The following is a 17172-nucleotide window of genomic DNA, read 5'->3' on the forward strand; positions in this document are numbered from 1 at the left end:
GATCAGAGGCATTTTCAAGCTTTTAGACCTAGACAAAGGACCAGCAGACACAGATAATTTTTTCCCAAAATATGAGTAGATCTTTTGAATGGCCCTACTAATGTAAGGAAGAGTAAGAAGAACATAAATAACAAAACTTGTCTTAAAAGCACCATGGTGACCATTTGAAAAGTGCCAACCTGAAGAAGCCCTGAACATGCCCACTGACACCCAAATTACGGTCACTCACCCTACAGATAGCAAGGAGTTGGACAGGCTCATATTCCATGCTGCTGCTTACAGCCTTACCAAGTCAGCTCTGAAAGAGATTCAACTTCTTAAATCTCAATTCCCACTCATTTGAGTATGCCTGTCCCTTCCTCAAAGGGACCAACAAAACGTCCTCCGTATGTTGCCTGTAATATAATTCATGGTTGGGGTGTAGGCTTTTGTTTTTCTCCCACTGACAACTCATAAAAATTCTGGACTGGTGGTAGTCTGCTAGGCTGAAGTCCTAACTGCACTTGAGCGTAAGAGAAGATACCTTGGACATCTCTGTGGTGAGGTATGCACTGAACAAACCACAGTTTGATGTGAATTGGAAAAACACTACTTGTCCAAGAGATTAAAATTCATAGCAATCAGCACTTTGGGGAAGGAAACCACTTACATGAAGAATATAAGAACTGAGTATTTTTCCCAAGGGAGAAAGGTCTCCTAAGGAAACCAGGTGTATGCTATTTTGTTCTTTGTGGCACCAACCCAACTTCAAGAACTTTCAAGCTTAGCAGACAATTTCAAATTTGACAGAAGACCTGAGGGCTCAATAATTATGAACTGGCCAGATTTACTTTTTTTCTTAAAAAAACAAACAGTGGCTACTTACAGGGTATCATCTTTGAGAGAAAGGCAGTACCAAAATCATGCCTCCCTAATGAACAAAACGAAGCCCAAAAGGGAAGTCATCCTTGAACCAAACAAAATGCCAATGAAATCACCATGATCTACCTCTCATGAAACTATTTCAAAGGGGATGAGAAAGCAAAGTACAAGCACATAAAACCAAAATGTTCAAAAGGTGACCTCATACATATATATACGTGTATATATAAAATATCTCAACCATAAATATTTTTCATGCTAAATATGTAATGTATAGTGAGAACCATATTTGACATGACAACCAATTCCTTTTCTTACAGCTACATCTTAGACACAGCAGTCTCATTTATGAGAAAGGTGTGTAATGCAGTATTGGCATCTCAAAAACCCCAGAATTTTTGTTTTAAATGACTGATATTTAATTTACAATTTGAACAGAATTTAGTGCCAAGTCTGCACTTCTCTGCAAGCAGAAAGCCCACATTTATTTTCAAGTCATCTTTCTGTTTAGAATACCCACTAACCAGGAGGAAGACGAGTTAAGGATGCATACAGTTAACGGTTGGACTTGATCATCTCGAAGGTCTAATTTCTATGGAGGAGGAAGACATGTCTTCCTATTCAAGAAGCAACAAGGAGCACGCACACAAAGCAGTGAGATAACATAGTTTGAGAAGGGCATTTCCAGAGGAATAAAGAAAAAAAAAGAACTCCCACAAAGCAGATATATAGCTCTTTCCTTTAGCAGTCAAGAAGCAAACCATCGGTTGGGCTAAATATCGCATCTCTTTGCAAGCCCTGATCTTTGTGTCAGGCTGTTTCTGTATGCTGATGAATCTAGGCTTTCAGAATAGAATTCCTACCAAGTACAACTTGAAAAATCTGCTCTAATGATCATCTGCTGGCCTCTTTGCCGGGTATGCTTCCACTTACACCCCTTGTGCCAACATCAGAGCTCATGGCACAGTAGAGGCTGGTTCAGTACCTAGAACACTAAAATCCTATAGTAAATCACAATCAGTCATCCAATCCATTTCCTCTGCTTCAGCTATTTCAGCCAGGTTCAGGTGAGTGCCAAAAGGGCCCAAGTAACATACAGGACCTCCCCTCTTGATGCCATACTGCCTTGTTTGTCCCCTCAGAGTGCAACCCCAGTCAGAGTGGCTCCCTTTTCTTATTTTAGAAGCTGTCACTGTTGTCAACTAAGAAATTCCTCCCTTCAAGCTAGGTAACCCGGGGGTAGGGTGGGGTAACAAAGAACAGTCACCTGTGCAGGCTATTCACCTCTTGTTCGTGTCTTTCAATAACTAGACCTAAAGCAGGAAGAGAAATAACTAGGAAAATTATTACTGAAACATGTTTTGGGAAGTTTATGGTTCTTAATATCATTTATCTACTAAAAAGGATACCTGTAAGTTCTTTTATCTTCTACTCTGTAATAAATCCTATGGCTTGAATCATATCTGTTGTGCAGTCTGACATAATGCAAGACTAACCTTCAACTAGTTCTCATAGCACCATGGCATTATGAAACCTTTGCTTTTAAACAGCCACCTTTTTTCATACAAGCAAGGAGAGCAGCTTGCAACCTGCAGCATTTGAGACTGTTTTTCAGGAGGGTTCAAACTGGCACAAACAAGAGCCTGAGATTTCCATCTTGGCCTAGGAACCAGGAAGGTACCTCCGAAGGCTTTTTCCAGCAGTAACTTTGTTCCTCAGCATGAAGCATGCCTATCTCATGAACTGGAAAAAGAAAAGCCATGACACAGCAGACTGGAGAAACACAACTCGCTGCTAGTACATAAAGTTCAAAGCCAAAACTTTGTATTCCCACTCCCTAAATTCTTAATCTTACAAGCAGCCAACTCTGTGTGGGGCAGTCCTAAATGCTTACAGAAGCATCATCAGGAGCAATCCATCACCGTTTTACAGCTGCCTTTTTGCTATGCACAGGGGCCATAACAGTAATTTTATTCACGAACAAAAAAGCAACTTAGAAATTCTTACTGTGGATTTCTATGGCAGGGAAACATGTTCCATAATGTTCCTATTATGTTCCAAAGAAAGCAACAACGTTATCTGAACATACTAAGGGAACTCTTAGTTGGATGGATGAAACTGCATATAGCCCAACTGCTCTGTTTTGATTTCTTCGGCTGTTACTTTGTCAAAGATATGCTAAAATCAAATATTGTATTAGTCAGGATTATCCAGAATTCATAGTATAGCTGTCAGTACAGCCCCCTTGGCTTGTTTAGCACTGTAGTGCTCACTCTCCCTTCCCTCTCCCCTGTCCTGCAAGTGATGCTACTGAACTGCAGGTCTCCTGCGATGCACCTACAAGGAACACCAAACCTGCAGGCTTCAAAGTCTTCTGAGTCAGGGCTCCAAAATTCAGCTTCAGTATGGGTCCCTTTGGGTTTATCCATGACTATCCAGAGGTCTAAAAACCTCCACCAGTGGCTTACAGGAATTCAGTAGAGAAGGGAGAGAGGAAACAGGGCTGGCAGGATGCCCCAGGGAACAGGGGAAGGGGTGATCTGAACCATAAGGGTTAGAGGAAACTCCCAGCCCCTTCTGCCAAGACCCAGGCTCTGAAGAGCCATTTTTAGTACAAGCCTCCCATATGTCAATTACCAAAAGCAATGGGGAATAAATAAACAAAGCAGTCCATAGCCAGATGCACTGCTCATGTGGTATTTTGTATGTATGTAATGTTAGCATGTATCTGGGACTGAATCTGCCATTTAGAGAAAGTAGAAACAAAATACAGCCTCGTCAACAATTCTTGAAGGGTGCCAACTTAAGACACAGTAAGACTCATTTTCTTTTATGCAAGCGCTACAAAATATTTGCAGACTGACTGCTTTTCATGTACTAAGTAGTAATGACTGCAGTAAGCTACCAGTCATTAAGAAGTCTTCTATGCATAGGAAACAAAACGTGCTCTTTAGAAAAAGACTTCTCGTTTTGCTTTCTCTGTTTTAAAGCTAGACGCTGATAAGTACTATTTCCTGAGATAAATGGTCCTTATATTATATGACAAAGAAGAACACAGAAGAAAAGTTGTATTTCTTTAGGAGGGCAACGCACAGCCATGTAAGACCTCTGGCACCTGCACAAGTAGCCCTGTTCCTGCAGAAGGGTTACGTTCACGCAGTAATTCTGTGCTGTTAAAAACGGGGCTGTCCCTACCCAGGGCTATTTAGTACAGAGCCTTCAACATAATGAAGGCTGTAACTTTATAGGGAGTTGGAGCAGTCTGAAGTACCGTGAGTGGTGCATTCCTGAAACTCTCCTATACCAGCGTAATGTCAACAGAAAAGGCTGAGTGGTGATGTAATGTCTGAGGGCATGCCAGAGTCAAGACACTTTTTGTTTGATTCACAGGGTACAAGTTATTTCTCCCCACCCCCCCTTTTTTAAAGCAGGCACCAAGCAGCAGTTTTCACAGCTACAAGTGCTGTGGAACCCCACATTACCTACACAGTGGGGAAAAAAATAAATAAATCAGCGAAATGATACCGCTCAGCACTGTGACACAGGCAACAGTACTTGAGCAAGAATAATTTTTGTTCTACTTTTTAGTTTGGAAGTGTTTTTGAGTTTGGTGTGGTTTTTTTTTCCCCCTCCTCTTCTCTTTCTCCTGTCCATCACCATAACCTACGCTTAAAAACACATTTGGGTACCTGAAGCACTCCAATTCTTCCTGTATCCTCAGATCCAAGAAGGTATTTGCCATACATCAACTAAAAATCCTTAGCATCTAAGCATTTCTCAAATCCTAAAGCTGACCAGAAGAAAGGGAACTCCCCTCAGTCCTCCTGATGCAACCTGAGATTCTCACACACTTTGTGCGTACATGAACACTAGGGGAAAATCCATGGGAGATAGGTGCAGAAATAAACGGGCTTTAAGAATTTGGGCCTGGATGCCTGTACCAGAAGGATGGACAGATTCTGCTCCTGCGTAAGTCTCTGTAGAAAACAGAGAGAGAGGTCAGCTGGGGGTCCTACCCGATCCATCTTGCCTATCTTATTCCTCCTTCCTCCCACAGCTGTATGGCTCGAGTGAGCTCCTAGATAATGCCCACAGCATACAATTTTGAACTCATTCAACTGTGAGCATCAGAGCTCTCCTACAAAGAAAGGCAAGATTGGTGGCATGTGAATGAGGTCATTACACTCATGACATGGACAAAAGACAGTTCTGAGAAGCAAATGAAGGCAATTAAAAATGGGTGCAAACAAAGCGCCAGCTACACATTGCCTCTCAGGCTTTGGTAGCTGAAATAAACAAGACTGGAGCATTTCTAGGAAAAACGTTTGCATATACTGTTTGCTGATTTTCAAATCGAGCTCACAAGGACAAGGGCAGTAACACTTTTGGAGGAAAGCAGTTTGCAAGGACACAAAAAGAAGCCAAGCTGTTCATCCTCCAAGACCTCTGTCACCCTGCTTGAGCTGCAATGTTCTCCCCACAAAATACCTACAAGAACTCAAAGCCATTTAAAGTGCTTTGGACTGTGCTATTTTAAATTAAAAATAAAATTTAAAAAAAATCACTGGGATTAACAGGTGAATCTTTATAGTTCTTGTTCCCTATAGCATTAATAGCATTTCATTCACTGTGAAGAGGTTTCAATCTACTTGTATCACAGGTGCTTCAGTCCAAGGAGGTGCTATGCAGATCACTGCATACCTGCTGGTTGCAGGCTCCCCTCCTGCATGACAAGCCAGGAAAGCTGAATCCTGTTGAGTCCCAACAATCTGTGGGGACTAATGGGAACACTGAGCTCAGTTTGGCACACAGTCCAACTGTCACCAAAGAAACAAACCAATCAAACTGTTCCCCAGCTAGTAGTCTGTATTTTATTTGTGTAAAGAAATTGTATTTATTTAACTATGTATTTAATGTGATCACATGCGCACACAACTTGTCAAAGTAAGAATAACACATCTGATTACTATGGGAACTTATACTTAAAGAAATTCAATACTTAGCTGTGATGTCGAAGAAAACTTGTAGATTGTGTGCTTGCAGCTAAGAACATGTTCATTTTTGCCTTACTAGAATCCAAAAACTCCATATGGAACACGGGTTTATTTACATCTCTGTAGATATCCACGAGGCAGCAAGATTCCAAAGGCAAGTACTGAGATACTAAGAGCTTCAGGGGGTGGTTTTAAGCCCTGATAGTCATGATTCACGGGGAAACTTCCCATGAGTAAACCATTCTCCATGTACAAACTTCATGGAAAGATTAGCAAAGGATGCAGTTCTGTGAGGAGCTGAGCCTCACAGCGATAAAAGGCCACCTCTCATCCACCCTCCAGTCTCTTATATCACATTCAAACGCTTGGCAGAGCCCTCTGAGTGTCAATATAAGTCATTAATCAAGAAAAAGTAAATACTTTTGCCAGGTTAGGAAGTTGAATCAGTTAAAGGTCTTGCATCTTGCTGAAAAGAAGGGCTTCCCCCTTCAGCCATTCGCTTATTTTTTCAATCCAACAGCAACCTAAGCACTCATGAGTTAACGATAGGCCTTTTGGTGTTAGGGTTAAAATAGGGAACTGAAATGCAACTTTATCAGATGAACTAACTGTGCAGACAGCACATAATGCTTTTTGAACACAGGAGAGTCACATTTTTAAATTACTAGAGACTCTGGATGAAGTATTTAAACCTAACTATTTAAGACAGCTCAAAAGGAGAAAAAAAAAGATTGAATTATCAGTTTAATAAAGATGAAAAGAAAAGTTGAAGACAGAAAATCTGAGGTGCAACAAGAGAAAAATTCTGAAGAATCCTTCCTACCACAAACGACACTCACAATTTGAGCACAACTTTCTTATCCCTAGATCCCTTCAAATGACCCCTGCACAAAAAAACTTCAGCTCACAAAGTTTTGATCCTACAAGGAAGTACAAGCAAGGAATTCTATGAAGCTCAGTAGGGACTTCCCATAGATCTCAAATGAAAGACATTCTTTATTAAGGCAAAATACAGCAATATTAAAGGGGGGGGGCAGCAGCACTGGAACCAGTTTAAATTAAAAACAGATTTTTTGTTGTTATTATCTTGCATGCATTATTTCATACTCATAAAACTGACCAAAAAGCAGCTGCATACTAGTTGTATAGAAGGACTAACCTTTAAAAAATATATTATTATTATTACTCAGGAGGTTTGAGCTCTAACCTTTGCTAGACACACCTGGAGACAGAATTGGGTTCTCTGTAAAGATGGTCTCTAAGGACTGTCAGTAGCGCTGACAACCTTTAGTCACCTGAAGCTGAGCATTACTGGACAGTTTCAGACATGCAGTTGGACCACACGTTGGCATTTCCTGCAACTTCAGTATCTTTCTTTTACTCCAGCTGAAGGGTGGGTACAAACCTGCATCTAGATGTCAGATTCCACATTTCTAATATTCCATACTAAACCTTACCTCTCCTATTAACTTCTTAGGGCACTAATAAGGGAATAGAGCTCCTTTTGGTCTGATTTCCAACTTGTTAATAGTATTATGTGCTAGTACTTATTCAAACAGAAGGTCCATCAAGCCCAAAGAATAGAGGTTTTTAAAAATACAGGCTTCTGAAACACAACACTATACCCAACAGAAAATAACTTAAAAAGCAAAAGAGACACTAAGGCTTTTTTCTACATCTTCAGTAACAGACAAGAAGCTAAACTACTTGTCAAAGTGTACACAGTTCTACTCTGACTTCCAAAGGAGAAAACAGTGTCATCTTTAGGCTGACTAACAAATGGACCCTAAATCATCAGCATTTTTTTTGTTATATATGTGTTTGCCATTCTTTACAGTAAATACTCCTAATTTTTTAAGATGGTTTCAGTATTGCATTTTCATTCTCCTTCTGCCAAAAACTATGTAAAACTCAGAAGGAACGTGCAACACACTGATTTCCCATGCCCATTCATCACACTGCTCAAGTTCAGTGATGCAAATGTATTTCCCACTCGTTATCTGAAAGAAGCTCAACTCTGCCTCCTGCAGCAGCAATAGAATTAGCGACCGAATTCTGACTGCAGGACTTCTATGGATGACAGCAAAAAAAAATTTCAGATCTTAGTTAGTCCTGCACTATTGTGTTTTGACAATGCATCTTTTGTCCCTAAACATCATTAGCGGTTATTAAATACAGCTGTCCGAAGACAATGTTCAGCTCTAGAAATATACAGCCACTTTGTGTGTGACCTATTTTTTGTGATTACTAGTAGGGACAGAGTCCTGCCTCAGTACAGGAACAAACTACTCCTCCCTAACCCCCTGCCATCACCACTAACAGAACACTGAACAATAAAGACCTATAATCGGATCCAGAAGTAAAGTAAGTAAAGGAGAAACATAATTTGAAATAAGAATTAAGGACTTTATGAATACACAACAAAATGTAAGTGTTGGGATTGTTTCTACTATTCTCAAAAACAGTATTGAAATGAAAATATTTCCTTATCACATGGGGATAATATTGTTTAGTCGTGGTTCTAAAATCATATTAAATGGACCTAAAAGGCCTCTGCAAGTATTTTTTTCTTGTGAGTATTACCTAAATAAGTACTAGATCACATCAGTCAAGAGGTAAAACTTATTGTGTGCTTTGGTATACATTTTGCTTCATCCAGAGCCTATGTTGCAGAACAGTTCTGAAGTAAGCCTATACATGCTCCGTGTTCTGTTTTATCAACTGAATCAGGGAAAAATAAACAAACAAAAAAACAAAACCGCAACCCTACGAAGGTGTTTTCAAATACTGACGGAAGCTTTGTAGACTCAGGACAGCATCACCCACTTATTACCTGATCACGATCGCCTGCAAAACAGCAACTCTTCATGGTACACGAGTTAAAGTACCCTTGGTTATCGAACTGGAAGACGGGCAGTCGGCAGTGGATGTCGTAGAGGACGGGGGGAAGGCGCCGACGCAGGGCCAGCAGCTGGGTTCCATTGCTGTTGAAGCGGACACTCATGGCACTCTGAAGGGAGAGGTTTCCACCATAGCGCAGCAACGAACTGGGAAAAGACAGAGGAAACAGGTCAGATGGGCTACACAGATGAACCGAACTGCTTAAAAACAGAATTCTAACATTACCGAGTCATTTCAAGCTGACAAGCCCATAAATTCTATTCTTGTATTGTTTCTGCTTCGAAGCATCAATCCCTGAACAAACTTCATTCAAAGCCTAGATGACAAACTATCAAAACGGTAAGACTATAAAGTCTCAGAACAGTGAAGCTAAGATTGTGAAGAGTTTTGTAACAAATACATTTCCTGCCTGGGAGCAAAGTTCCACAGAGTAACTGTAAGCCTTTAAAAGGCTATTCTTGTACTTCTGGGATGTTGGCATCTAAAACCAACCCTACTCAGCTCTTTTTGTTCAGCTGGTACCCTAAACCAGCCAAGCCAAACTTTGTCTCTCTGCTCTGGCAATGGATGGCATTTTCTCCAAGCATAGATACTCCGACCATTATCTTACTTCCACTTCTATTTACAGCTCTACAAAACATCAAAGAATGTTTGAACTCTAAAATCAGTTCCAGCTGTCTTAAATAAAAGGCCACCTTACTAACAAGTTATTGCAAGAAATGCTAAAATAAGACACTTAGCTAATCTCAGACTTGCTCCATGTACAAATATTGCCAAATAGGCAGGACAATTATGCTAACAGATGACACTATCACCTAAAAATCTCACATGGTTGAAATAGCTGGTTTCCTTATCCCATATAAGGCTGTATGACCAGAGCTGGAGTATCTGTATCAGTTCTTACTGACATATACAGCATAAAAATAAAGGGTCATAATTTTCCATACTCTTTTTAGAACAGTAACAGAATATGGAATTTGACCCATCTGTGAGCTTAATGATGATCAAAGCACACCTGATATTTAACATGCATTCTAGAGGCTTTCTTGTCTTTTCAAAGACTTAATCCTTGTATTTGAAATCATCATGTGTATGGAGAGGGAGACAAACAAGGAGGATATTTTATCTGTGTTTTTTTTCTTTTTTTTTTTTTTTCTTTTATTATTACTTTTTTTTTTATTTTTTTATTTTTCCCCACACACAGACCACTGAAGCTTCCTTAAACCGTACTGGAACCAGACCTTTTATAAACAGGTTTTGAGCAGCCTCCATCAAATCTTGTGTAAAGAGCTGTGATTTTTATGCACCTTCTGGACCAGACAAGGCACGCCAGCACATAATTTGTAGATTCTAGAAGGGAGTTCATTCACTGGTTTTAATGCTTCAGATTTTCTGATGTAGCTCTCTGCCTCAACATTTGTGAAAAATGAGTCACTCCGCGTGTATGGGAAGCCACATTCCACACAGGTTGAAGCATGCATCACTACAGGAGATACTGTAAAGTTAAAAATCTATTGTTCCTAAGCCAGAGTTAAACAAAACCAAAAACAAAACAGGAGACTAGACTCCCCATAACGAACACCCTAGAAATACGCTGCTCCCACGCGCACAAACTTTGTGAGCTGAAGAGTCAAAGCCAAGGTGCCACGAAAGAACCAGAAGCCACATTTTCAAAAACAGCTCCACAGAGCTTCAGGCTGGGCACCAAGAATTCTTAGCACCTTTTACTATGCTGTTTTTGAGCACTTAGGTATGTAGCTTCTTGATCAATCTAGATTTTGGCTTTGTGGAAACCGATTTCAAGTAAGATGTAAAAGAGCATTATACAAGACAGCTGTGCCAGCCTGCCAGCTTCTTGCACCTCCTTCCTCTTGTCCCCTGATCAGTCACTTGTGTCCATTGGTTATCTTGCTTATCAACAAACAAAAACCAACCTGCCCCCTCCACCCCACCCCACCACCACAAAAATATAAACTAAAATACTGCAGAAGAAATAAACCCGCATTTTTTTGGTTGAGAAAGGTCATTTTTTCTATAAAAATACAAGTTTTCCACCACATGAGAACACCATGATGCACATGGACCAACTTGATTTGATGGTAAGATGCAGGCCAATGCTGCACCAAGACTAAGCCCCCTTCCCCATTACCAGTTCTCTTCCTGGGCCTGAACTGCAGCCCAGATCCTCTCGTGCCTGCAAGCGAGCATACCAGATACCCCATCCTTTCAGATCTCCAAGCAGTTTCCATGGTTACTATTATTATGCCCTGCCTGAAATATTTTGAGATTATGTTTTATAGTAATAGTAGTATAACATTAAACTAGCTTCCATTCTGCTTACAGATGTTTTCACTGGGCTCCTATGGCAGTCAAAGCTATCAAACAAAACACTTATTAGAGTTGAATTCTGTATCCTGTTTCAGTAACTTCAGTGAAACAAAGCTCTAAAAGAGTATTCTACTTATTAAATGAAGAAAAAGTAGAACTTCAGAAATTATGATCACATACACAGATTAGAAGTCTAATATTAAGAAGCTGCATAGTTGAGCACCTCTCAGAAGCCTCACAGATTTGTCTACTTCATATCTCTACTCCGTACCATTCAGCCACACTTGAAATGGAAATACAGTTTGTGCTGTTCTTGACCATGACATCTGGCTCAAAGAAAAAATAATAAATAAAAATACCTGCAAAAAAGTGGGCTAAATTTGGCTGAAGGAGGAAGAAAGGCTACAATAGACATTTACCGTTCATGTGGACTAGTGACCTATTCTATAAAGCATTTACCTTCCACAGACTCTGAAAAGAGACATTAGGTAGTTAGGTGAGGATGAGAGAAAAACTGATATCAAAGCTCCCCAAGCATCCATTTCCTGATGAAAAGGACAAGGACAACAGGGAAGACGAAGACAACAGTAGTATGAGGAGGGGAAAATTGTGCTTAAGCATGCTCAGTGTTAAAATGACTGCCCCCACTTTTCAGACTGCATCATGTTGCTGCTCAGTACCTTCAGTCATTGCTACTTTGGGATTTTTTTTCAGACAGGATTATGTGGGGCACTGCAGACATGCTTGGATGTGTTGCCCATGTTACAACTGTCACTTCTGCCAGCTCCTTACTTCATGCTCCAGCAAACAAATTTCAGAATCACCACCTTGCAGTTCCTACAGCTTTACTGACGCGGCAGACTAAGACCAATACTCCCATCTCAAGCACCCAGACCACGACAGCTAAGGAGAAATCCAAGGGGGAACCCAAAAGGACATGCCTGAGCAAGATGGGCAGCACCCGCTTTTTGCCACAGGCATTATCGTCGTGCACCCAGACCCAGACTACGCCAGGAGTCAGACTGCTTCCAAACTTGGCTTGCCCAGGCAGCCGGGGAATGCTGGGGCTGCCTACCAGCTCTGGGAGCAACAGAGCCATACCCACTCCTGAGTTTAAAAAAAGTCATCTTGTATGATTAAGAGAAATATTTAGTCCACAGATGGAACATTACATCCAAACACACATGCTGGCACTGGAGGGAGTAAATGGACAGTTATGTGCAATATGGTCATTTCCGTAGTTGGATATGCTGCATTCAGGCAGCGCTCGAGTGGTAGCTAAATACCAGCTCAGGCAAACAATGGAAGGCTTTCAATCCAAGAGCAGCACCACTAAAGTAAATAAATCCGCTTCTGCTGGCAGCTAGCGGGGTGAGGGAAGGAGTCGTCTCACTGCAGTCAGAATTTGCACCACTCAATCGCTTCCTCTGCAGCAAAAGACCATACCTGAAACAAATGTTTCTCTCCTGTTCCCCGCTATCTGAAGAAAAAAAAGTTGTTTCATCCTTTTTAGAAAAGTCAGCTGCCTGACTGGTAACAGACGCTTAACCCAGACTACTCCCGAGTTTGCTTGACAGCAGACAGTGAGCACTAGAACTGAGAGAAGATCAGTGTCCTGGCAGAAGTAAAATAAAAGAGGCGTGTGTGACAGCATTAAATAGGACCATTTGAATAGTTTCTCTCGATAAGCTGTAAATCTGACAGTGAACTGCAGTACAGATACTGTCCTTGGGAAATGAGAGTCATTTAAGAGGGATAAGGAAGGAAGGAAGTGAGAAAGTACTGGTATCATAAACAGCAGTGTGTGAAACCAACATAATGAAAGAATGACCTTAAAAGGGAAAAATGAATTGACTGCTTGTAACTAATACATGCGATTGCATACAGCCTTGTTTGTCAGCAGTTCTGTAACCACTAAATTGAGGAACTTCTAACTGTGCAAAAAGAACTGGCATAAAACTTGGCAAATAGAAATCCTGGCCTGGAAAACCACAGAAGAGTTCATTTATTTATTTATTTTTTTTAAGAAAGTAATTCTGTGCATGTAAAAACACACAGTTCTTATTCAGTCTGGAGCAAACAATTCAGAAGAGCCAAATTTACCAATGACAGAAAAGCAAGCAAGGTATCAATTAACATGCATGCTTTTTTTTTTTTTTTTCTGTTTTAAAGGAGATTAAAATTCTTACAGAAATCTCAAGGTATCTTCTTTAAAAAGCAGCACAGTTGTGTAAAAAAGTGCCTGGAATTTCTCTTTAAGTATTGAGAAGTGTTAAGAAATCTAAATTACGTCCATCAGTGTCTTACAAAAAAGAATACACAAGACATAGCCAACATTTTATTATTTCATAGTAATATGCTCCTCTTTCTAAATTGTCATCACTATTTGATTATCTCACTACTTGTACAAAAAATCTTCTGTAGATGAACAACATCCCTCAGAACATGAGATGGAAAATAAAGGGTATTTGTTTGAACTTCAAAGAACAACCAAATGAAGGCTGTGTATTAGTAAAACTAGTACCTTTGCTTTCCTTTGCAGAGGACAAACAAGTAAAATCACCTGCATACAACAAGACTGGAAAAGTAGGGAGTACAGGGTGAAAATCCTGTAGTAGTTGTTTGTAGTAGTTCAGGGCGAAAATTCTGTATATTCAAAGAACATGTCACTCTTTCTCACCTTTACTGTTAGGCTCAGGAACATGCACGTTAGAAGGAAGATCAATTCCCAACATTAATAATCTTTTGTGCTTGACAAACTCTAAAGTGAACAGAAGCTTGATCTTTCCCTCCAAGCCAGGAAGGCTATATATATATATTTCACATTATACATATATATATATATATATGTATATAATTTATTTTTTTAAAATGACAGATTCTTATCTGATAATTGACTTCAGAATCTGGAGCCTTAAGATCATCCAACATCACCAGATTTTAGTACCCAGGGCAACCAGACCTTGTAACAGCAAAGGCTTGCATGGTTTAGCCCTTACGATCTAATTGAGGTGCTGAATGCTAATATTGCTTCACCAGTGATCGTGGGCAGTTCTCCAGAAAGCACTGTTATGTTTTCCTTTACCTTTGTTCACAGGAAAAACAAAAAACAAACAAGAAAACACCCACCTATAAAATGTCATTATTTTGACTAGGATGACAGAGCAGAGGCCCGAAGCGTACCAAACTCTTTCCCTCTTCTGCATCACTTACATCCTTCTAGGGTTTAAGGCTATTATGGCAATTAAGCGTTAGGAAATGACAACAATGAAAAAACAACCCTATTTATTTGAATGTTTCACATCCTCCTTCAGCTCTACTCAATGTTTGTTTTAGTCTTATTACAGACCTGTTCCCAAACATTCTCACCAGCCCAGCCTTGCCCTCACTACAGCTCTGAGTCAGCAGGCACAAGTGCCCTGTTCTCACTCTGCCTGAATTATCTAGGTGTTACTATCAAGTAAGTAATAAATGAGATCTACTGGATAGTGAAACGGTTTTGCAAGAAGAGGGAAAAAAAAAAAAGCATTTAATCGGGTTTTAAAAAGCAAAATAAAAGTAGAGAATGCAAAGTAAAGAGTAACTGTCCACTAACCACAAGCAAACTAGCTAAACGAGCTCATCATTTTTCTCCTTCTCTAATCTCTAAAGTCAGTCTATTACTCACCGTGTTCAGAAATAGCACCTTGAAGGATGGAGTATAGACTGTGGGAGAGAACACTGCTCAGCTGGAGGCAGTAAACCAAAAAGGAGTGGGTTCCATCAGATAACCAGACAGAGAAGATGCAAGTACGGCCAGACGTGACAAGGGAAGATGACCTCGAGACCAAACGACGGAACAATAGTTGTTTCCAAAACAAAGCACACACCAAAGTCAGTGTAACACAAAGTACACAGCTGCCAGAGAAAGTTACCTCAGAAAGATAATCTGAGTGCAAAAGAGAGTAATTTCTCATGAAGAGTAACTCCATATTTATACCTTAGGGCCTACACAAGACCAGTCCCTTATCCTTTATAAGACTGCGTTATTGATTTTTTCCCCTGTGCATTTTCCTGTACTGTGTTTCCTGTATTGCATTAAAGCTGAACAACATCAGCTACAGATTTGCTTCCTCATCCAATAAAAACATGTTTATAGCCACACACTTTTCTGCAGCGAAGCTGCTCCAAGTGCAAAGTCTTCACCTGAGCTGGGGCAATCCCAAGCACAAATACAGTCTGGGCAGAGAACAGCTTGAGAGCAGCCCTGAGGAGAAGGACCTGGAGTGTTAGTTGCTGAGAAGCTCAACATAAGCCAGTGTCGTGCACTTGCAGCCCAGAAAGCCAGACGTATCCTGGGCTGCACCAAAAGCAGCATGGCCAGCAGGGTGAGGGAGGCGGCTCTCCCCCTCTGTTCCACATGGAGCACTGCCTTCAGCTCTGGGGCCTTCCTTTCTTTTGAAAGAGTGGCAGGATCTAAGGTGCTCCCTGCAGAAACACCATCTAGTCTTGAACCAAAGCTTTTGCCTTCCAGTACGTACAAGAAGAATGCAAACTGGCATATAAACCCACCTAAATGTAACTCTAACCACAGCTCTGGTCCCATCAAGTTGTTCCACCACAGCTTCCTATGAATTTATGTTTCAACAACTAATTCCCATGTCTTACAACAGGGTTGAACCAAGGCGTGTGTACATTTAAAACAGGCATCAAGTGAGGGAGGCCTTCATACCGTACTGTCCTAGTTAACTCTTAAGTAAGGTTATGTCAGATAAAGGTGGGCAAGAGTACCAGGCAGTATCCAGCAGACTTGCACACTTATTGGAAGTGTTTCTAGACTAGGTGTTATTTGGCACTCATGCCAGCAAAGATTGCTTACTTCAGAATAAAAATATTTAGCATTAAATTCATTGATTTACATCTCTTGCAACTTTAGAGTAGCACCTCTGTCCTTAAAAGATAAAGAAGCACCAACCACAAAGAAAGAGTCCATATGCAGCGAAGTGCTCTGCCCAGCAGAAATACAGCTTGTATAAAGCCTTAATGGTTGTAACCATCTCTCTTTGCCCAAAGTCAAAAAGGTTTATTTGAAAGCACTCCCTTTTTTCTTCAGTGGCTCTCATCTCAGAGATGTAATTTGATTTTGGCTAAAATCTGTGGCAAACAGTTTGTGAATTTATTTATGGTTGCAATGAAGAAAACACATCCAATGCACATTCCACAAAAATACCACCCCTTACCATAACCATTCAACGGTTCCTTCAACACACCCCAAGGATTTCCATAAAAGGATAATTATCCGTAAACATCAACAAAAAAAATCACTGTCTATAACAAAAAGAAATGTTTAATAATGGAAACAAATAGGAAAAAAAATATCTAAGCTTATATTCTGTGCCATGTGAGGCAAATACACCAAATCAGAACTGGGTCAGGAGAGAGCCTCAAATTCTAGGTTGAGACAAAAATCATTAGAGCTGTCTCAGTAATGCAAAACAGATGAGGATGCGACAAGTATAGGGGGTGAGGTGAGTTGTATTTCCCAAGCAGTGAGAGAGGATAAATAATTATTTAAACTATTTTAAGTGGTATGGTTGACCTATACTGGTGAGTGCCTATGCTGCATTTAAAATTTATGTTGCAACCTAGCTAAATGAGTTATTTTAAACAGCATAAAAATAGTCAAAATTCACAACAAATAGTTCTACTAGAAGGGAAAGAAATGACCTGATGATACACACATTTTTTCTTCACTCATTAATGCAGTGCTCAGAGGAGGACTAGCAGAGGTCTCAAAACAGAAACACACAGCACATTTTTATTGCACTGAAATAATTAAAACTGGTAGTTGGAGATTCAGTGATACAGAGGAATTTCTTCTCCATCTGCAGGGGCTTTGATAATCCTAAACCATGTGCATTACAAGTGATTAGTAGTATCACAGGCTTCCTTGCTTTACATGCAGGGTCAAAATGCAAAACAGTCATAGAAAAACCTTAAATCTTCTCATATTCCTGGCATCCCACTCCTGCAGACCTCATGTATCATCATATCAAAAACCTGTAGGGATGAAATAATTACGACCAAAGATGCTACTTTGAAAGAAAAT

The 17172-nt window shown here is 40.2% G+C and overlaps 1 protein-coding gene across 2 annotated transcripts in view; it reads right to left on the minus strand.

Annotated features, from left to right (window-relative positions):
• The window catches only part of DCAF5 (DDB1 and CUL4 associated factor 5), a 70445-nt gene that overhangs the window by 25089 nt on the left and 28184 nt on the right, over positions 1–17172 (minus strand). For both annotated transcript variants that reach the window (XM_084520026.1, XM_084520027.1), the window contains exon 6: positions 8689–8902. In XM_084520026.1, coding sequence (XP_084376152.1) covers positions 8689–8902 — 214 coding nt within the window. The remainder of the gene's footprint in view (positions 1–8688; positions 8903–17172) is intronic.

The sequence above is a fragment of the Aythya ferina genome, assembly GCF_964211825.1.
Source record: "Aythya ferina genome assembly, chromosome: 5".
Classification (NCBI taxonomy): Eukaryota; Metazoa; Chordata; class Aves; order Anseriformes; family Anatidae; genus Aythya; species Aythya ferina.